Genomic DNA, 22,178 nt, shown 5'->3' with positions numbered 1-22,178 from the left:
CGCATGTCTGCGTGGGCTTCCTCTGGGTGCTCTGGTTTCCTCCCACAATCCAAACATTGTGCAAGTCAGGTAAATTTGCCATGCTAAATTGCCCATAGTGTTGGGTGCATTAGTCAGGAGTAAATATAGGATGGGGGAATGGGTCTGGGTGGGTTACTCTTTGTAGGTTCTGTGTGGATCGATGAATAGGAAAGGTTGGAGAGATATGGGCCATGAGAGGCAGGTGTGACTACTTTAGTTTGGGATTGCGTTTGGCATTGATTGTTTGGACCAAAGCTCTGTTTCCATACTGTGTGACTTTATGACTTTGTGGCAATCACAGTCAGATAGCGTACTCTGCTCCAATATTTTGTCATTAAAACAGTATTCCATAACTATGCTCTGCTTGTTCAGGTCAGTTAGGCAAACTAAAATCATACCCCCTTTCTCAGGGCAGTAAGTGCCATTTTCAGTGATTTAAATATCCAGCAGCATAGCTACACATTTGACAGCTCTTAGAAAAGAAGAGAATTTAAGACATCTGTGGGGTTAGGGTGCCAGTGGGTAGCATCCAGGTATGGTATGGAGTATTCCAAGGGGTTAGACATCGTTTTTTAGGGTTAAAAGTATCAAAGGTTAAAAGATTAAAAGGGTATGAGCTTTAAAGTTATACAGTCATATAGCATGGAAATAGACTCTTCGGTCCAACTTCTCCATGCTAACCAGTTTCCTAAACTAAACTAACCCCAAATGCCTGCATTTGGCCCATATCCCTCTAAACCTTTCATTAAGGAAAAACTGAGAATCTGGAACCAAATTGGATAATCAGCCATGATTGTATTGAATGGTTCAAAGGGCCTAATGACCAACTCTGGCCCCTATATTCAATAATTCTACATTAGAATCTTATTTCTAACACCAATAATTATAACATGGCGAATGTTCAAACAGTACACTACATAAATCAAACTGCAAATATGCAAAAGACCGATCCCTCATATTTCTCAGCGACATGCTAAATTACCCATTGAGTTAGTGCATTAGTCAGGGGGAAATACAGGGCAGGGTAATGGGTGTGGGTGGGTTACTCTTCGGAGGGTTTGGTATGGACTTGTTGGGCCAAAGGGCCTGTTTCCATACTGTAGGGAATCTAATCTAATCACCCCAGATGTTTATGACATGATATGCCATCAAATCTCACTAAATTTCATAAGATATACAGTTCTTCACATTTGATGATCCAGTTTTGACATTCCCTCTCACGAGCCATTCGGTCCCAACAACTCTGCTGTTCTCGATGATCATCATCCTTTCCTGTGCTTCTGCTCCTTTGGACCTTGAAACTGCACCCTGGTACTTCCTCACTGGCATAATGTTAGTTTGTTCATAGATAGCTAGTTTCACCAAGCATTTACTACCCCTGTATTTCTATGAGCTCTAACCTTGCTCTGCTGCTCAAAGCAAATACTGCCTCTGGGCTTTTCAACCCCACTATCTGCTGCAATTCAAATATCAATGGCAAATGGTTTCTTCTGAGCTTCCTTTGCTCCAAGGACTTCTCTGGAGCCCTGATTCTAGCACTTAGCTACCTACTAATTTATTTTTTTTCCCAGGTTCTAACTGCTCTTGACTTCTCATCGAGCCTCTCCTTAGAATCCATGTTATGCTGCCTTACCAGTGGTACAGCTGAAAGCAGCACTGTCTATTTTTCTAATCAACATGTTCAGCAATTTTTAAGATTAGATTAGATTAGATTAGATTAGATTACTTACAGTGTGGAAACAGGCCCTTCGGCCCAACAAGTCCACACCGACCCACCGAAGCGCAACCCACCCATACCCCTACATATACCCCTTACCTAACACTACGGGCAATTTAGCATGGCCAATTCACCTGGCCCGCACATCTTTGGACTGTGGGAGGAAACCGGAGCACCCGGAGGAAACCCACGCAGACACGGGGAGAACGTGCAAACTCCATACAGTCAGTCGCCTGAGGTGGGAATTGAACCCAGGTCCCTGGCGCTGTGAGGCAGCAGTGCTAACCACTGTTATTATATATCTCTGGAGCAGGTGGGACTTGAACCTGGGCCTGCTGATTGAGGATTAGGGACACTATCATAGCACTGCACTGCCTAACAAGGATTCTACATCTTTCTCGACTACCTGTAACCTTAGAACTTTGCTTCAGTGACCATCAAACTGTCCTGGGTAACCAACGGGCAAACGCATTACCAAATAGAATTGCACACAGCCACATAGTAACTCTTGGAATGGTCTGAAACATAAGTGTTGTCAGTAACAGATGGCGGGTTTGCAGTTAAAAATGCTTAGAAAGAGGGTTTGTCACAAGCGGTATCACAAAAGCAAGGAGGTCATATTAAACTAATATAGAACACTTGCCTCAAGTGGAACAGCATGTCTAGCTCTGGGTGACACTTTAGCAAAGACATGAAGATATTAGAGCAAGTAGAAAAGATTCATGATCATGCTTCCAGAGTGGAGAAATTTCTCAATAGTCCTACCCTTCCTGATCTGCTTGCTTTGGAGAAAAGCATAAAGATATGAAATTCATGAGTGTTTTAAACAGGTTAGACAAGGAAATACTACTTCCATTGGTGAAAGAATTGAGAACAAGGGGGTACAGATTTAAAGTAATTGTTAAAAGAAGCAATGGTAACATGAAGAAAGCTGTAATTGACATACAACAATATAAATGTGAACCATTGCAGTGGTCTTTATTTTAAAATATCATCAGCATGCAAGTAGGTATGCTCTAAACTCCCACAAATCTTCAGAATTCAACCTGTAGTCACTTGCATGATCCCTTGCAAGCAGTTATAAAGGTACCGTGAAGTAAAACATCCATTTGCAGGGTTCAAGGTTGAGGTCAGCTTCCAGTGTGAATACAACAAGTCATGACTGAAAGAAGCACAGGGTGGTGGTGACGGGACAAGAAATCAACTTATGTGTTCAGCAAATATAAAATCATAATTTTTAGGGATGAAAAATGGAGTTGTTTTAGAGAATGGCTCAACTCACACCATGATCTACAGTAATGAATTTGTGGAATTTCACTAAGAACTGATTGATCTCAAAGAGAACTTGTAGATCTATAATCATTGACAATATCTAATAAAATGCTTCACAGCCAAGTGTGAACACATTTTCATTGACAGCTTAAGAATACAGGTAGTGGTTTAGCATAGGTTTTACTTTTAGTGTGGTATCATCAAGCAACACTGATTTTTCCTTTCCTTATCACACAATTAAACATTCAGCCCAATTAGAACGCTGTGTTTTGTGCGCTTAAATATTTAAGGAATTATGTGGCGCTCATACAATGGAACAATCTAGCTTGACACAGAAAATTGACATTCATTGGGTTGTTAAATAATGCCAATGCTACATCACTGATTGTAAATACAAGAAACATTGCATGACATACTTCAGAAGGCAGAGAAATGCCAGACTCTGGGCCTAAGTAAATCCTAAAACAATCACATCAATGATAATCACAAAGTAAAGCTATCTATCAAAAGCTGACCTTAGAATGAATAATATAGAAATAGAGTAAGCAAGTAAAGTTGTTTACTTTTGCAGTCTATCAAGTGCTCAATGCAACAAAGGAGTTAAATGAAGGTTAGCAACCATAAAAGATGTTCAACAACATGGAGTTTCTGAGCAACCATAAAATAAAGGTGATAAGTTCTCTACATAGACAGAGTCACAGGCAAAGATTTTTAAGATACTGTGGTCTGAAAAAAAATGATAGCATTATAAAGTAAGAGCCAGGAATGTAACAAATGATCCTGTGAAACTGGAACCCAAGTATTTTGACCAAGTAAATGCCACAGTCACGAAATACAGGGTATAAATTAATGACAGCTGAAGATGAACGGGGAAGCTCTGATGAAATTATTGTTACATGGAGTGTTGTTAGAAAAGGAATACTGCAGGACAGTAAAATACAGGAATTTAAAAATACATGTTTTGAATTGTTTCTGTTTAACCTTTCAGCCTGAAGCTGCATGGCAATGTGAGGCAATCTTTTTTATTGCCTGTCCCCAATTGCCCTTGAGAAGGTGGTGAACTGTCACCTTGAACCGTTGCAGTCCACCTGCTGTGGGTTGACCCACAATGCTGTTAGGGAGGAAATTCCAGGATTTTGACCTGTTGACACTGAACAAACAACAATATATTTCCAAGTCAAGGTTGAGTGTGGTTTGGAGAGGAACTTGCAGGTGGTAGCGCTCCCATGTATCAGCTGCCTTTGTCCTTCTAAATGGAAGTGGTCATGGATTTGGAAGGGGCTATCTAAGGTACACTGATGAATTTCTGCAGTGCATCTTGTATCTCATACATGGTGCTGGTATGAAGCGTTAGGTAGTGGAGGGAGTGGATGTTGTGCCAATCAAGCGAGTTGCTTTGTCCTGAATGGTGTCAAGCTGGAGTGCAAACAAGTGGACTGTATTCTATCACAGTCTTGACTTGTACCTTGTAAGTAATGGACTGACTTTGGGTAGATGAGTTATCACAGTATTCCTTGCTTCTGCTCTTGTAGCCAGTGTTTATATGGCAGGTCCATTTCTGATCAATGGTAATCCTAAGGATGTTGCATGTGGAGAATTCTGTGATGAGGCATGAATGTCAAGGGACAATAGATAGATGGTGTCTTAGAGAATCATAGAGTCACACAGCACAGAAACAGACCCTTTGGTGCAACTCAGCTGCACCGGCCGAGTTTCCCAAACTAAACTAGCCCCATTTGCCTGCACTTAGCCCATATCTCTTTAAACCTTTCCTGTTCATGTACTATACTAAATGCATTTGAAATGTTGTAACTATATCCGCAACCACCACATCCTCTGGCAGTTTGTTCCACATATCAAATATCCTCTTGTGTGAAAATGTTGCCCTTCAAATCTCTTTTAAATCTTTCTCCTCTCACCTTAAAAATACACCCTCTTGTTTTAAACTCACTTACCCTTGGGAAAAGACCTTTGCTATTCACCTTATCTGTTCCTCATGATTTGATAAACCTCTATAAAGTCACCCCTCAACTTTGTACATTCCAGCCTATTCTGAAAACTCAAACACTCCAGTCCTGGCAATATCCTGGTAAATCCTTTCCCTTTTGAACTCTCTCAAATTTAATAATATCCTTCCTATAGCAGGGTGACCAGAACTGTACACAGTATTTAAAGTGGCCTCACCAACGTTCTGTATAACCTCAACATGACATCTTATGTTCAGTGGTCAAAGCAATGAAGGCAAATGTGCTAAACACCTTCTTAACCATCCTGTCTACCTGCAATGCAATTTTTAAAGAACTACATACCTGAACCCCTAGGTCTCTGTTCAACAACACTCCCCAGGACCCTACCATTAACTGTTAAAGTCCCGCCCTTGTTGTTTTACCAAAATGCAACACCTCACATTTATCCAACTTAAACTCTATCTGCCACTCCTCAGCCCATGGCCCAATTAATCAAGACATCTTTGTGATCTTGGATAACCTTCTTCATAGTCAACTATACCACCAATTTTGGTGTCATCAGCAAACTTACTAACCATGCCTCTTATATTCTCATCCACATTGTTCATTTATATATAATGAAACAGAAGTGAACCCAGCAGGAGTTTCTGCGAAATACCACTGGTCATAGGTCTCCAGTCTCAAAAAAACAACCCTCCACCACCACTGTGTTCTACCGTCAGCCAATTTTGTATCCAATTAACAAGCTCTCCTTGAATCCCATTGGATCTAATTCTACTAATTAGTTTACCATGTGAAACCTTGCCAAACACTTAACTTAAGTTCATGTAGACATCATATATATCCTGGGATAGGATATATCCAGGGATGGTGGTGGTGGCAAGGAGATTTCCAACTTGTTCATAAGATAATCTCTCCATATCAGGGATCATCTTAGTGAACCTTCTCTGAACTGCCTCTAATGAAATGATGTCCTTCCTCAAATAAGGGAACTAAAACTGCTCACAATATCCCAGATGTGGTCTCACCAGCATCTTGTACAGTAGTAGAAAGACTTCCTTCTTATACTCCAATCTCATTCAAATAAAGGTTTACAGTACATGAGCCTCCTGATTACCTGCTGCACCCTGTACTATTAAGTCCCTTCATGGTGCAGATTTCTGCAAATTTATTCTCGCTTCCAAAATGAACTTCACATGTTCCCACATTAATTCCCCATTTACTTGACCTACCAATATCTCTCTGTAGACGGTTTGTATTCCTTTGGCAACTTGTCTTTTCAACTTTTTTTTTCATCTGCAAATTTGGCTCGAATATATTCACTTCCTTCCTCAAAAACATTAACATATATTATAAACAGTGGTTATTCCATTCCCTGTGGAATCCCACTTATTACAGTTTGCCAAACTGCAAAACAACCCCTTATCCCCACTTGATATTTCCTGCCCATTACCCAATTCTCCATCCATGCCAATGTACTACCTCCAAGACCAAGGTTAAAATAACATTCCTTGAGGTACCTTTAAGGCCTTCTGCAAGTCTAAATACAACACATTTACTGGTTCTCTTCTACCCATTTCCTTGAATACCTGTAACAAATTAGTCAGATTTGGTTTCCCTTTTGTGAAGCCATGCTGACTCTGCTTGATTAGATTATGATTTCCCAAATCTGCTATTATTTCCTTAATAATTCATTCCAACATTTTTCCAAGTGGTTGAATATAAAATTTCATGGGATCCAGGTGGATGTTGCAAACTGGATATAATTGGCTAAGTGGTAGGAAATTGGCATTGTGATGGATGTTCTGTGTGACTGGGAAATTGTTTCCTATGGCATTCTGCAATGCTGGGTCCTCTAAACTTTGTGATATATAAACATAATTGGACATAGAGAGCATGAAGAAATTGGTGGACAGCATAAACATCCTTAGTATGACAGAAGATAGCCTTGGTCTACAGGAATATATCAATGAACTGGTAAGGTGGTTGAACAATTCAAAAATGTGGTTTGATGCATATCAAAAAGACCAATAAAAGCAAAGAAATACTAATTAATTGGAGCACTGAGGGGTGTACAGGAACTGACAGACCTTGGAGGAAATACCCACAAATTCCAAAGCTAGCAGATCAAGTCAAAAAGGTGGTTAAGAAAGCATGCGGAATCCTCCCCTTCCTTCACACAGGTACAGAACACACAATGATTCTACGTCCTAATACTTTCTGCACCAATATCCTTTTTTTTCATTATTGCACTGATTTTATCCTTTAACTATGCCTCCTCACCACCTTTACCTTTTTGCCTGACTTTTCTAAAGCCTGAATATCCTTGGATGTTCAATTCCCAGCTTTGGACAACCAACATCCAAATCTCTGTAATCGCAATTACATTGTATCCAATCACAACTATTTGCACTGACAATTCATCTATCATATTGCAAATGCTCTATGCATTCAGATAAAACAACTTTAGACTTGTCTTTTCTGATGCACTTTGCTCCCATGGTCCTCATGGTCTTACGATAATTGCTGAAATGCATGCATACATTCATTCCTTAAATATTAACCATTGCCTATCTGCTGTCATGCCTTTTAATTAAGTTACCCAGTCTATTGCAAATAACTTGCTCTTCATAATTTCTTAATTCCCTTAGATTTAGGACCAGAGTTTCAAATTAGACCAGAGTACTTCAAGTTCTATTCAAATGAAGAATGCTATAATGTTTGGTCACTGTTTCCTGAAGGACCTCTTGCAACAAGGTTGTTAGTTAACCCAGTCTCATTTCACAAATCCAAACCTAGATCAGTCAGTTTCCTGGTTAGTTACTCAACATAATGATTTAAAAACTTTTGCAAACAGTCTTCAGGAACTTATCTGTCATAGAATCATTACTAACATGGTTTGTCCAGTTACTATGTAAATTAAAGTCACTTGATTACTGTAGTATCTTTGTTGTATGTATCTTGCATTTCTATTTTACGCCATCTTACCACAACTAACTTACCACAATTGTTTTGAGATCTATGGACAACTTTCACTAATGTTTTCTACCCCTTGTTGCTTTGATAAATGGACTGCATTCTAACTGTGGTTGGCAACTGTACAGTTTTATCATATATTTTTAGTCAGACTTCAATATATTTTACTCCATTCTGTAAAACTAAAGGCCAACAGCCCATTTACCTTCCCTATTTGTGAATGTGGATCTAATATTTTGTGATCCACAGAAAAAGCACCCAAATTCCTTGGTGTTGCAGCTTTCTGTTGTTTTCCCTACTTAAATAATAAACATCTCTTCTACTCTTCTTGGCAAAATTCATTTCCTCACAATATATTCTATCTGCCAAGTTTTTGCCCAATATCTTAACCTATCTATACCCCCCCGTATGTTCTGTGTCATCCTCATTAATTGCCTTGCCACCAATTACTGTGTCTCCACTAACTTGGTTTTACTACATTCAAGGTTTATATACTCCTTTTCAATGAAAGGACAAAATGGGAAGAGTCGCCCGATCATAACCGGCAAAAAAGAATTCAAGACAGTATTAGATCCGATAAGGAGTCATATGAAGTTGCTAGAAAAAGTAGCAAAAGAGCAGTCCTGCAGGGATAAGAACACCTGCAGCTATTGTTAATATTTACAATGAACTCGACAGCAGAATACAATATATTATTTCAAATCTGCTGATGACAAAACTATTTGGAACTGTGAGTGCTAAGGAGGATATAAGGAACTAGGTGATTTAGATGAGTTGAGTTCATGGACAAATGAATGGTTGATCCATGGTTGATCCAAGTGTGGAAAACAGAATGGCAGAGTATTATTTAAATGATAATGGATTGGGAAATGTTGATGCGTAGCAAGCAAGTAGGAAGATAAATTGTATGCCAAACTTCACCGCAAGAGGTTTTGAGTGTTGGAGAAGAAAATCTTATTGCAGCTGTACAGGACCTTGGAGAGACTACATTTGCAGTATTGCTTGCAGTTTTGGTCTCCTGATCCAAGAAAATACATACTTGTTATGGAGGAAATGCAAAGATTCAACTGGTTGATTGCTGCGTTTGCTCTGAGGAGCGACTAGTTTGACTAGGCCTGTATTCACTGAAGTTTAGAAACATATAAAATACTGAGAGGGTTAAACAGAGCAGATGTAAAGTTGATGTTTTCCCTGGCCAGCGTTCTAGAAAAATGCTGAAGAATGGTGGTGCTCGGATGCAGCCCAGTTTGACACCATTTTAGTGTATAAGCTAATTCATTGAGCAATGCTGAAATTTAACAATTTTAATATGTCATGACTTCGAGTTATAGAGCTGCACAGCATGGAAACAGACTCTTCGGTCTAATTCATCCATGCCAACCAGATATCCTAAATGACTCTAATCCCATTTGCCAACATTTGACCCATATCACTCTTAACCCTTTCTATTCATATACTCTTTAAATGTCGTAATTTTAACAGCCTCAATCATTTCCTAAGTTGCTCCTTAGGTCCCTTTTAAATCTTTCCCCTCTCACCTTAAACATATGCCCTCTAGTTTTGGACTTCCCTAACCTGAGAAAAAGACCTTGGCTATTCATCCTATCCATGCCGCTATGATTTTATAAACCCTCTATAAGGAAAATCCTCAGCCTCCAACACTCTAGGGAAAATAGCCCCAGCCTATTCAGTCTCTCCATATAGTTCAAACCCTCCAACATTGACAACATCCTTGCAAATCTCTTCTGAATGCTTCCAAGTTTCACAACAGCCTTCTTATAGCAGGGAGACCAGAATTGAACATAGTAATTCAATAGTGGCCTCACCAATGTTCTGTCCGGGCCCAATATGACCTCCCAACTCCTGTACTCAACGCACTAGCAAATAAAAGCAGGTATACCAAACACCTTCTTCACTATCTTGTCTACCTGCAACCACAGGAATTTTTCATAAAAGCCAACCCTTAAGAACTCAACTCGATTTTTAACATTGACTCTTATGGAAATCGATCTTTCATTTAAAGTCGCAGTTGCCAAGAATGCAAAGACAAATTTAAGTGAAGACTTACTGTAGGCAGAAAATTGTCCTGGTTTAATATCTTATCCAAAGTAACATCTTTCACAATGTACTGTACCAGAAACATTTCAAAGCTTCGAAAATCTTGAACCCAAGATCTCCTGATTCACAAAAAAAAGCATAACCAAATGAATCAAGTGGATAGACACATCTGCTGATAAGAAAACTTAGATGCTCTCTATGCATCTATTAAAATATCTATATTGGCAAAGTGCATCGATGATTATTAGCCAGAAAGCACTGTGCAACAGATGCCTACTATGTCTGTATGCTGCAGGACAATGAGTTTCTCATCGCTTCACAAATTCCAACCTATCTACTACCTGTGCATTCCCTGAACATCTAAACTATGTAACTGGTTTTTGTATTGACTGCACATCTGTTTTCCATGATTTGTAGCAAGATAGCAGCCTGGCACCAAATGTGAGGCGTTTGAAATTCCAGTTATTTTTCATTCATTCGTGGGACATAGACATTGTTGGCTGGGCCAGTATTTATTAGCTATCTCTCATTGCCCAGAGGGCAGTTGAGAGTTAACCACATTGCTGTGGGTATGCAGTCGCACACAGGCCATGTAATGGATGGCTGGTTTCCTTCCCTAAAGGACACCACTTTTCATCACTTATATAAATGATTTGGATGTGAGCTTAAGAGGTATAGTTAGTAAGTTTGCAGATGGCACCAAACTTGGAGGTGTAGTGGACAGTGAAGAAGGTTACCTCAGATTACAATGGGATCTTGACCAGATAGGCCAGTGGGCTAAGAAGTGGCAGATGGAGTTTAATTTAGATAAATGTGAGGTGTTGCATTTTGGGAAAGCCAATTTTAGCAGGACTTGTACATTTAATGGTAAGATCCTGAAGAGTATTGCTGTTCAAAGAGACCTTGGAATGCAGGTTCGTAGCTCCTTGAAAATAGAGTCGCATGTAGATAGGATAGTGAAGAAGGCATTTGGTATGCTTTCCTTTATTAGTCAGAGTATGGAGTACAGGTGTTAGGAGGTCAATTTGCGGCTGTACAGGACATTGGTTAGGCCACTGTTGGAAAATTGTGTGCAGTTCTGGTCTCCTTCCTATGGGAAAGATGTTGTGAAACTTGAAAGAGTTCAGAAAAGATTTACAAGGGTCTTACAGATTTACAGGGTTGGAAGATTTGAGCTAGAGGGAGAGGTTGAACAGGCTGGGGCTGTTTTCCCTGAAGCGTCCGAGGCTGAGGGGTGACCTTACAGAGGTTTATAAAATCATAAGGGTAGAATAAAGAGACAAAGTCTCTTCCCTAGGGTGGAGGAGACCAGAACTAGAGGGCATAGGTTTAGGATGAGGGGGGAAAAGATATAAAAGAGACCTAAGGGGCAACTTTTTCACATAGTGGGTGGTGTGTATGGAATGAGCTGCTAGAAGAAGTGGTGGAGGCTGGTGCAATTGCGAAATTTCTGGATGGGTATATGAATAGGAAGGGTTTGGAAGGAGATGGGCCAGGTGCTGGCAGGTGGCACTAGATTGGGTTGGGATATCTGGTCGGCATGGACAAGTTGGACCGAAGGGTCTGTTTCCGTGCTGTACATCTCTATGACTCTAAGTGATACTCACTGATGGTATTGCCTAGTATGCTGATGAAAGGTCTGAGAACAAATATACTAGCTCAGCAAGCCAACTTACAACCTGATCTACAAATCTTCTCCAAAACAGCAAACACATATGGGCGCAATATGCTCAAATTAGCCCGAAGATTGGAAACCAACGCCATCTGGCTCAGTGCCACCTGCCAACAACTGTACTTTGTGCACGAATGCCTCAGGAAACAGGTACTACCATGACATGTCAAATATAAACCACTTCTCAACACCCCACAAAGCAAGAGAACAGAAGAACAGAACGGCTGCAGGATGCTACAAGAAATGATAAATGATGCCCACAACCGACTCCACAAATAGAAATGAGAAATTTTGTGCCAAAAAAACTCTGTACACTAATGAGACTGACCATGAATGGACAAGTACGCTAGAATGAGTCATCAACACAAAACAGTGGACCAAGACAAAGAAAAGTCTAGCCACACAAGAAAATCTACCCAAGCTTACGCACAGCAATAACATGGACAATTCGGAGACTTGGATAAAGAACCTGTCAGACTGACCACTCACAAACACGGAAAAAGCCGTCCTAGTGTGAGGGATGAACTTCAACCACAGGGATGCAGACAACATGACTTCCTAGCAGCACTGGAATCCACCCCGAAAGACAATGGACTTACGGAAGTAATCCAGCAGGCCATTAGACAGACTGCAGCACCAACACGAAGCAGAAAGAAAGAAGAGAATACCCCCAACACACTGCAAAGGAAAGCCCTGGAAGGACTCAGAAAAGGCAGATATATTGTCGTCCTACCAGCAGACAAAGGGTGCATGACCTTTGTCCTGAACAGAACACAATACACTGAAAAAGCAAATACACTATTCGCAGATACTGACATCTACCAACAGGTGCTAATGGACTCGACTCCAAGCTAATAAATCATATTACAGCGTACTTGAAGAAACTTCACAAGACAGGTGAAATTAACAAGATCTCTGCTGGGACAGAAGTGACCTGTACAAGAACGACAGATTGCACCTGAATTGGAAGGAGATGAATATACTGACAGGGAGATTTGCTAGAGCTGCTCGGGAGGATTTAAACTAGTAAGGGTGGTGAGGTGGTGGTGGAGGTTGTGGGGGTGGTAGGTAGGACCCAGGGAGATAGTGACATCAATCTAACACTGATACAGTTGAGAAAAGAAGCAACTCAAACATTCAGGGCAGGCAGGGACAAGGCAAAGATCAAGGTAGGACTGATAAATTAAACTGCATTTACTTCAATGCAAGGGGCCTAAAAGGGAAGGCAGATGAACTCAGGGCATGGTTAGGAACATGGAACTGGGATATCATAGCAATTACGGAAACATGGCTCAGGGATGGACAGGACTGGCAGCTTAATATTCCAGGATACAAATGCTACAGGAAGAATAGAAATGGAGGCAAAAGAGGAGGGGGTATTGCGTTTTTGATAAAGGATAGCATTACAGCTGTACTGAGGGAGGATATTCCCGGAAATACATCCAGGGAAGTTATTTGTGTGGAAGTGAGAAATAAGAAAGGGATGATCGCCTTACTGGGATTGTATTACAGACCCCTAATAGTCAGAGGGAAATTGGGAAACAAATGTGTAAGGAGAATTCAGTTATCTGTAAGAACAATAGGGTGGATCTGGTAGGGGATTTTAACTTTCCAAACATAGACTGGGACAGTCATAGTGTTAAGGGTAAGGTGGACAGGAATTTGTTCACTGTGCAGGAGAAAATTTTCTGATCCAGTAGTGGATGTATGTACTGCAGGTGCAAAACTTGACCTAATCTTGGGAAATAAGGCAGGTCAGGTGACTGAGGTGTCAGTGCAGGAGCACTTTTGGGGCAGCAACCATAATTCTATTAGTTTTAAAATAGTGCTGGAAAAGGATAGACCAGATCTAAAAGTTAAAGTTCTGAAGTGAAGCAAGAGATTTTGACTGTATTAGGCAAGAAATTCAAAAGCTGATTGCGGGCAGATGTTCGCAGGTAAAGGGATGGCTGGAAAATGGGAAGCCTTCAGAAATGAGATAACGAGAATCCAGAGAAAATATATTCCTGTTAGGGTGAAAGGAAAGGCTGGTAGGTGTAGGGAATGTTGGACGACTAAAGACATTGAGGGTTTGGTTAAGAAAAAGAAAGAAGCATATGTCAGGTATAGACAGGATAGATCTAGCGAATCCTTAGAAGAGTATAAAGGCAGTAGGAGTATACTTAAGAGGGAAATCAGGAGGGCAAAAAAGGGACATGAGATAGCTTTGGCAAATAGAGTTAAGGAGAATCCAAAGGGTTTTTACAAGTACATTAATGGGAACTACAGAGATAATAGGACCCTTCAAAGATCAGCAAGGCGGTCTTTGAGTGGAGCAACAGGAGATGGGGGAAGATACTAAGTGAGTATTTTGCATCAGTGTTTACTGTCGAGAAGGACATGGAAGGTATAGAATGTAGGGAAAAGATGGTGACACCTTGAAAAATATCCATAATACAGAGGAGGAAGTACTGGATGTCTTGAAACATAAAAAAGTAGATAAATCCCCAAAACATGATCAGGTGTACCTGAGAACTCTGTGGGAAGCTAGGGAAGTGAATGCTGGGCTTCTTGTTGAGACATTTGTATCATCGATAGTCACAGGTGAGGTGTCGGAAGATTTGAGTTTAGCTAACGTGGTGCCCCTGTTTAAAAAGGGTGGTCAGGACGAGACAGAGAACAACAAACCAGTGAGACTGACGTCAGTGGTGGGCAGGTTGTTGGAGGGAATCCTGAGGGACAGGATGTACATGTATTTGGAAAGGCAAGGACTGATTTGGGATAGTCAACATGGCTTTATGCGTGGGAAATCATGTTTCATGAACTTGACTGAGTTTTTTGAAGAACTAACAAAAGAGATTGATGAGGGCAGAGCGGTAAATGTGATCTCTATGAATTTCAATAAGGTGTTTGACAAGGTTCCCCATAGGATTGAGCAAGGTTAGATCTCATGGAATACAGGGAGAACTAGCCATTTGGATAAAGAACTGGCTCAAAGGTAGAAGACAGAGGGTCCTGGTGAAGGGTTGTTTTTCAGACTGGAGGCCTATGACCAGTGGAGCTCAGACAAGGTTCGTTGCTGGGTTTACTAATTTTAGTCATGTATGTAAATGATTTGGATATGAGCATAAGAGATATAGTTAGTAAGTTTGCTGATGACACCAAAATTGCATGTGTAGTGGACAGCGAAGAAAGTTACCTCAGATTACAATGGGATCTTGATCAGATGGGCCAATGGGTTGAGAGGTGGCAGATGGAGTTCAATTCAGATAAATACAAGGTGCTACAATTTGGGAAAGCAAATCTTAGCGGGACGTATACACTTAATGGTAACATCCTAGGGAGTGTTGCTGAACAAAGAGACCTTGGAGTGTAGGTTCGTAGCTCCTTGAAAGTAGAGTCGCAGGTAGATAGGATAGTGAAGGCGGCGTTTGATATGCTTTCTTTAATTAGTCAGAGTATTGAGTACAGGAGTTGGGAGGTCATGTTGCGGCTGTACAGGACATTGGTTATGCCATTTTTGGAATATTGCATTCATTTCTGGTCTCCTTTCTATTGGAAGGATGTTGTGAAACTTGAAAGGGTTCAGAAAAGATTTACAAGGATGCTGCCAGAGTTGGAGGACTTGAGTTATGGGGAGTGGTAGAATAAGATGGGGCTATTTCTCCTGGAGCATCAGAGGCTGAGGGGTTGACCTTATAGAAATGTCACAAAGCTGGTCCCTTTTCTTCAAAAAGCTGTTCCTTTCCTCAAGCACACAGACTCCTTGATTTTTTTCAGAGGGGTCGTAAACAGGCCAGGCTCCAATTAGAGTAGTTTGGTATAGAGATTAAAGGGTTAGCAAGTTTTGAGAAGATTTGTTGCTCAGATTGAGGTTCTGGATGTAGGTTTGCTCGCTGAACATTTTCAGATGTTTCGTAACCAAACTAGGTAACACCTTTAGTGAGCCTCTGGTCAAAGTTTTGTCTGAAGGCTCACTGAAGATGTTGCCTAGTATGGTGACAAATCGTCTGAAAATGAACCTTCCAATTTAGCGAGCAAACCTACATTCAGATTAAAGGGTATTGAGAATCCTTTTTGTTTATATGTAAACAGATGAGACTTCAGGCCAAAGTGGTCATGTTTTGAGCTGTATAATGAGGTGGTGGTGGGTGGGGGTCAGCTATCTAGCTGAGCGGTTCAGTCCAGAACCAGTTAGGCGTTCAGCTGTGTGGAAACAGGCTCTCTTTCTCACTCTCTCTTTCTGCCCTTCTAACTTCAAGCTGTAAACATCTGTTCCATTTTTTGAACTGTTTTTAAGGGGGTTTGATTATTGGGACTGTTGGGTATATATGGAACAGCATAATCAAGTCTAGCTTGGATAGACTGAGTTCTGTAGAGGTTCTTTATTCTGTTTTTGTGTTTCATTGTGTAACCTTGTGAATAAATTTCTGTCTGTTTTAAAACCTAGTAGTCAACCTAGCTAACTTACTCTGGGTAATTCTCACTGTACACTTAGAGCATAAGACCATGAGACATAGGAGTGGAAGCAAGGCCATTCAGCCTATCAAGTCCACTCCGCCATTTAATCATGGCTGATGGGCATTTCAATTCCACTTGCTCGCACTCTCCCTGTAGCTCTTAATTCCTTAAGACTTTATCAATCTCTACCTTGAAGACACCCGACCTCCACTATGCTCCGTGGCAATGAATTCCACAGGCCCACCACTCTCTGACTGAAGAAATGTCTCCTCATTTACATTCTAAGTTGACCCCCTTTAATTTTAAGGCTGTACCCACAGGTTCTAGTCTCCCTGCCTAACAGAAACATCTTCCCAGCGTCCACTCTTTCTAAGCCACGCATTATCTTGCAAGTTTCTATTAGATCTCATTCAATCTTCTAAATTCTAAATGAATACAATCCCAGGATCCTCAGCCAATCATCATACTTTATGCCTACCATTCCAGGGATCATCCATGTGAATCTCTGCTGGACACGCTCGTGCCAGTATGTCCTTCCTGAGGTGTGGGGCCCAAGATTGAACACAGAATTCTACATGGAACTAACTAGAACTTTATAAAGTCTCAAATGCACGTTGCTGCTTTTATATTGCAGCCATCTTGAGACAAATGACAATATTACATTTGCTTTCTTAATCACGGACTCAACCTTCAAGTTAGCCTTTCGAGAATCCTGGACCAGCATTCCCAGATCACTTTGTACTTTTGCTTTATGAATTTTCTCACTTTTAAAAGATAGTCCACACCTGTATTCTTTTTTTCCAAAGTGCAAGACCTGAATTTCATCAGCCAATTCCTGGACCACTCTCCTAATGGTCTAAATCTTTTTGCAGCCTCCCCACCTCATCAGAACTACCCGCCTGTCCGCTGAACTTCACCAGAATGCCCTCAGTCCCTTCATCCAGATCATTAATATATTAAAGTGAACAACTGTGGCTCCAACACTGAACCCTGTGGGACACCACTTGTCACCAGCTGCCATTCCGAAAAGAACCTTTTATTCCAACTCTCTGCCTTCTGCCAGACAGCCAATCCCCAATCCATGCCAGTAGCTCACCTCGAACACCATGGGCACTCACCTTACTCAGCAGCCTCCGTGAGGCACCTGATCAAAGGCCCATTGGATATCTAGATAGATAAAATCCACTGGGCTTCCCTGGTCTACCAACTTATTACCTCTTCAAAGAACTCTAGCAGGTTTGTCAGGCACGACATCCCCTTACTAAATCCATGCTGACTTGTTCTAATCCGACCCTATACTTCCAAGCATTTAGAAATCTCATCCTTAATGATGGATTCTAAAATTTTACCGACAACCGAGGTTAGGCTAATTGGCCTATAATTTTGTCTTGATCCTTCCTTGACAAGGCGTTTACAACAGCAATTTTCCAGTCATCTGGGAGCTTGCCTGACTCCAGTGATTTCTGATGCCAACTGATGCCAAAGTCCCATGAAATGGAATCCCTTTTTCCCACACCAATCTCTTACCCACGTGTTTACTTCACTAATTTTCTTATCCCTATGCCAAATAGCACATGGCTCAGACAGTAATCCAGTGATTATGACTCTTGAGGGCCTGTTCTTCAATTTCCTTCCTAGTGCTTGATAATCCCCAAACAGGTCCTCCTTCCTAGCCTATGTTGTTAGTGTCAATGTGGACCACAACAAATGGATCCTCCCCCTCCCACTCCAATATCCTTTCAAACCGGTACATTTACAGAAACAAATGGCAAAGCTATGGCCTGGGTTGCCTGCTCAAGAATGTTTAGAGTGGTCTGGCCTAGTCCATAACAGAGGTTTATAAAATCACGATGGGCATGGATACGAGAAATAGACTAAGTCTCTTCCCTGGGGTGGGTGAGTCCAGAACTACAGGGCATAGGTTCAGGGTGATAGGAGAAAGATATAAAAGAGACTTAAGGGGCAACGTTTTCAAGCAGAGGGTGGTACATATATGGAATTACCTGCCGGAGGAAGTGGTGGCGGCTAGTACAATGAAACATTTAAAGGCTTCTGGAAGAGTATATGAATAGGAAGGGTTTGGAGGGATAGGAGCTGGGTGTTGGCAAGTGGGACTAGATTAAGTTGGGATAGCTGGTCAGCGTGGACAAGTTGGACAAGAAGGGTCCGTTTCTGTGCTGTACATCTCTATGACTCTAAGACAGACCTCCAAAGAATGAAATCTGAAGGATCCAACATGCCCTGTTTCTATGGATTACCAAAGGTATATAAACAAGGGGACCATCTCAGACTCAGTTTCACTTCCTGGTACACCAACACATAGACTAGCAAAGGAACTGCAATGCAAACTGAAACACCAAGTAGAAGACTTAAGCCATTCCATCCACTCCATCCAGGAATTCCTTAACATCAATAAAGATATCAAGGTGGATGATGACGAGGTCATGCTTCCTTCAATATGACAGCCCTATTCACATCAATAAATATCACCCTAGCCAAAGAAATGCTGGCCTCATTGCTAGACGAACCAAGGACACGAACACCTGACAGCATCAAATCCATCAGTAAAGACAACATCCTCAAATGAGTAGACCGGTGCCTCACAACCTACTTCACCTTCAACAACAAGATCGACAAAAAAATCAACAAAACAACTATGGGAACATCAATATTAGAACTCTTAGCAGAGGCAGTTATGCAGAGGTTAGAACAAACAGCCCTTGCCACGATCTAGCCCAAGCTTTCTGTCTGCTATGTGAATGACACCTTTATCATCACAAAACGGAATAAATTAGAAGAAACCTACAAAAACATAAACATCATCCTTACTGGTACAAAGTTTAGCAAAGAGGAAGCGAGCAACAGATTCCCCTTCCTAGACATCACAATGGAACAAAAAGCCAGTGGAGAGCTGCAGATCAGCATCTACAGGAAGGTGACACACATTGACCAGATACTCAACTTCAGGAACAATCATCCCAATACCCGCAAATAGAGCTGCATTAGGACATTATTTAAACGAGCTGCACACATTGCGGCACCCAGGAGCTACAAGAAGCCGAGAAAAAACACCTATACAAACTATTCAGGAGCAATGGGTACCCAAGAAGTGCAGCCTGCCGATTCCTAAACAATAGGCCTAAACAAGAAGACACAACATGCCCAGAGACTCTAGCCACCCTGCCATATCTTAAAGACATCTCGGAGATGAGGACCAGACTACTCTGGACTCTAGGCATCATAGTAGCCCACAAACCTAACACCGCACTGAAACAGCTCCTGATGAATTTAAAGGACCTCGTACGAACAACCAGCCGAGTGAACTTCATATACAAAATATCCTGCAAGGAATGCAACAAACATTATATTGGATAGATGGACAGGAAACTAGCCACCAGGATACACGAGCACCAACTAGCCACAAAAAGACATGACCAACTATCCATACACACAGATGAAGAGGGGCACCAGTTCAACTGGGACAATACATCCATCCTGGGACAGGCTAAACAAAGACTCACACAGGAATTCCTAAAGGCCTGGCATTCAAACCAGAACTCCATTAACAAATAGATCAATTTGGACCCCATTTACCAACTTCTCAGAAAAAGAACCAAAAGTGATATCACCCACTACAACAGACCAAGACACACAAATAGGATAGACTGCCAGGCTTCATCAAAGGCTCACTGATGATATTTCCTAGCATGGTGACAAAATGTCAGATAATAAACCTACCAGCTGTGAGCAAAATTTCAACCTGACTTTGATTATTTCAGATTTTCAGCATTTGCGGTACATTGCTTTCACACTAAACTTGTATGCTGATGGTACTACTTGTAAGATCAGAAAAGGCCCTACAAAATTTCATAGATCAAGTAAAATCTTGAACTCTAAAACATGGGTTGATCACCAAAAAAACACAAAAACAATGAGTAGATAGAAGTAACACATTAGAAGAAACAAAAATGATAATGAAGTGAATGATATTCCAATAGGACAAGTAGATAAGCTTATGAATTTAAGACATATGATAATAGAAGATGGTACATATCGTGCAAAAGTTGAAAGGATGGAAAACACATTTAATAATTATGTGAAGTTGAAGGATATGTCAACAATCAGAAAAGTCATGCTTGTATCAAGGACAAAAAAAATCTGAAAATGCTACATTCAATGCACTTTCGTATACGTCTCAGAAATTTTGATTAGCCACGACACTGAGAACAAAAATTGTCCGTATTTTGACCATTTGATCCGAGCTGAAAAGCTACACAAATGTTTTCCAGACAGCAACGTGGAGAGCAGCGGGAGGGGCCGGGGGTCCGAACAAGACAAAGTCGATGACGGGTGTTACATTTGCATCTGAGAGGATGGCGCAAGACAGGCGACCATCATGTCACACACAGCACATCGCCTGGCAGGAGCAGATACAAACTGCAGGGGTCAAAAGTCCCCGACACTGATTTTGTCCGTTACATCTTTTCACTGAGAATAAAATGTTTCGTGATCTGGGTTGTGTGTGTGTCAGGGAGAATGCCGCACTCTTATGTACCGAGCTACCAAGACCGGGAAAGCACATCATGTTTAACCTCCCCACGTTGTCCGGGTCACTCAGTCACCACTTTGCTGGGTTTTCTGAAGCGAAGTGTAGGTTCGCAGCCGCGAGCAGCTCCGGCCGGTCAACGGGACCGACACCAGCGGCCGAGCGCTGAGACTAACTTAAAGTGAGACAAAGTCACTTCTGCACAAAAGGTTCCTCGTCCCTTCGGCTGCCACTTCAGAATCGAGATAAATTAGCATCACCACAAACCTATGAGCCGGGTATTATAATGAACGCAGGTAGAAAGCCCGGGATAACGGCTGTTAAATGGCGCGATAAGCCTTTACCTGTTCGGTCTCAGTAAACACCGAGGGAGAGGCCGGACCAGACGAATCCGATTCAGAGCCATTGACATTGAGGCCGCCATCTTGGACTCCGGTCTACGGCGAGCGCCGAGGTTCCTGCTCATGCCGTCACCATCAAACCTCACCCCTGCGCGTCCGCATCTCAAAACCCTGCCATCGCCGCTCTGCCGGCGCTGCAGTAGAGGTTTTTCCGCGCACACTTTAGTTATGAAAATAAATTTATAGCGGCGGCCCTATTTTTCGTGTGAACCCACCCCAACTGCTTATTTCTAGCAGTTCACTCAACTTGCGGCAAAGTGTTTTCCAAAGCAAAAGGTGGCAATGAACAAGTGCAGCCACCAAGGTAATGAGGAAGGAAAGGTAGAAGATTCCTGTAAAGCGAGATGCTAGGAACAAGAGATTCTTCTGATAGTGGAAGGGAGTTAAGTGTAGGGTCAAAACAGTAGAGAATCACAAAAAATGTATTTTTATTTATTTGTTCGTCATCCCCTGTTGCCCTTGAGAAGTTGGCAATGAGCTGCTTTCTTGAATCACTGTGGTCCACATGGTATAGGGACACCCACAGTAGGTAAGGAGGATTTTGAGGCAGCAACTGTGAAGGAGCTATTATGATCTATTTTCAAATCAGGATGACGAATGATTTGGAGAAGAACTTGAAGTTAGTGGTTGTCATGTACCTGCTGTTTGCCCTTCTATGTGTTAGAGGTTATAATTTTGCAAGGCGTTGTCTGTGGGACATTGATGAGTTATTGCAGTGTACCTTGTAGGTGGTATATACTGGCGTCATTGTGCATCTGAGGTGGGGAGGTGAATATTGAAGGTGGTAGATGTGGTGCCAATCAAATGGGCTACTTTCTCTGGATGCTATCATGGGTATTGTTGGAACTGCAGTCATCAAAGCAAATATTCCATCATGATCTTAATATGTGTTTTGTGGATGGTGGCCAGGTTTTGAGGAGCCAGAGGCAAGTTGTTTGCTGCATATTCCTAACTTCTGCCCTGCTCTTGTAGCTACAGTATTTAGTATTCAGTGATGGCATTACAAAGGAATGTCAAGGGTCAATGTTTGAACTCTATCTTGTTGGAGATGGTCATTGCCTGGCACTTAGAGTCATAGAGTCATTGAGATGTACAGCACGGAAACAGA

The 22,178-nt window shown here is 41.5% G+C and overlaps 1 protein-coding gene across 1 annotated transcript in view; it reads right to left on the bottom strand.

The window, feature by feature from the left end:
• The window catches only part of ndufs4 (NADH:ubiquinone oxidoreductase subunit S4), a 170,056-nt gene extending 148,930 nt beyond the window's left edge, over positions 1 to 21,126 (bottom strand). Inside the window, exon 1 of the mRNA XM_060830026.1 lies at positions 21,014 to 21,126. Coding sequence (XP_060686009.1) covers positions 21,014 to 21,093 — 80 coding nt within the window. The 5' untranslated portion in view covers positions 21,094 to 21,126. The remainder of the gene's footprint in view (positions 1 to 21,013) is intronic.
• Between the last annotated feature and the right edge of the window lie 1,052 nt (positions 21,127 to 22,178).

Source organism: Hemiscyllium ocellatum, chromosome 1, assembly GCF_020745735.1.
Source record: "Hemiscyllium ocellatum isolate sHemOce1 chromosome 1, sHemOce1.pat.X.cur, whole genome shotgun sequence".
Classification (NCBI taxonomy): Eukaryota; Metazoa; Chordata; class Chondrichthyes; order Orectolobiformes; family Hemiscylliidae; genus Hemiscyllium; species Hemiscyllium ocellatum.
The sequence above is the reverse complement of the archived record's forward strand: the minus strand, read 5'-3'. Positions and strand labels throughout refer to the sequence as shown.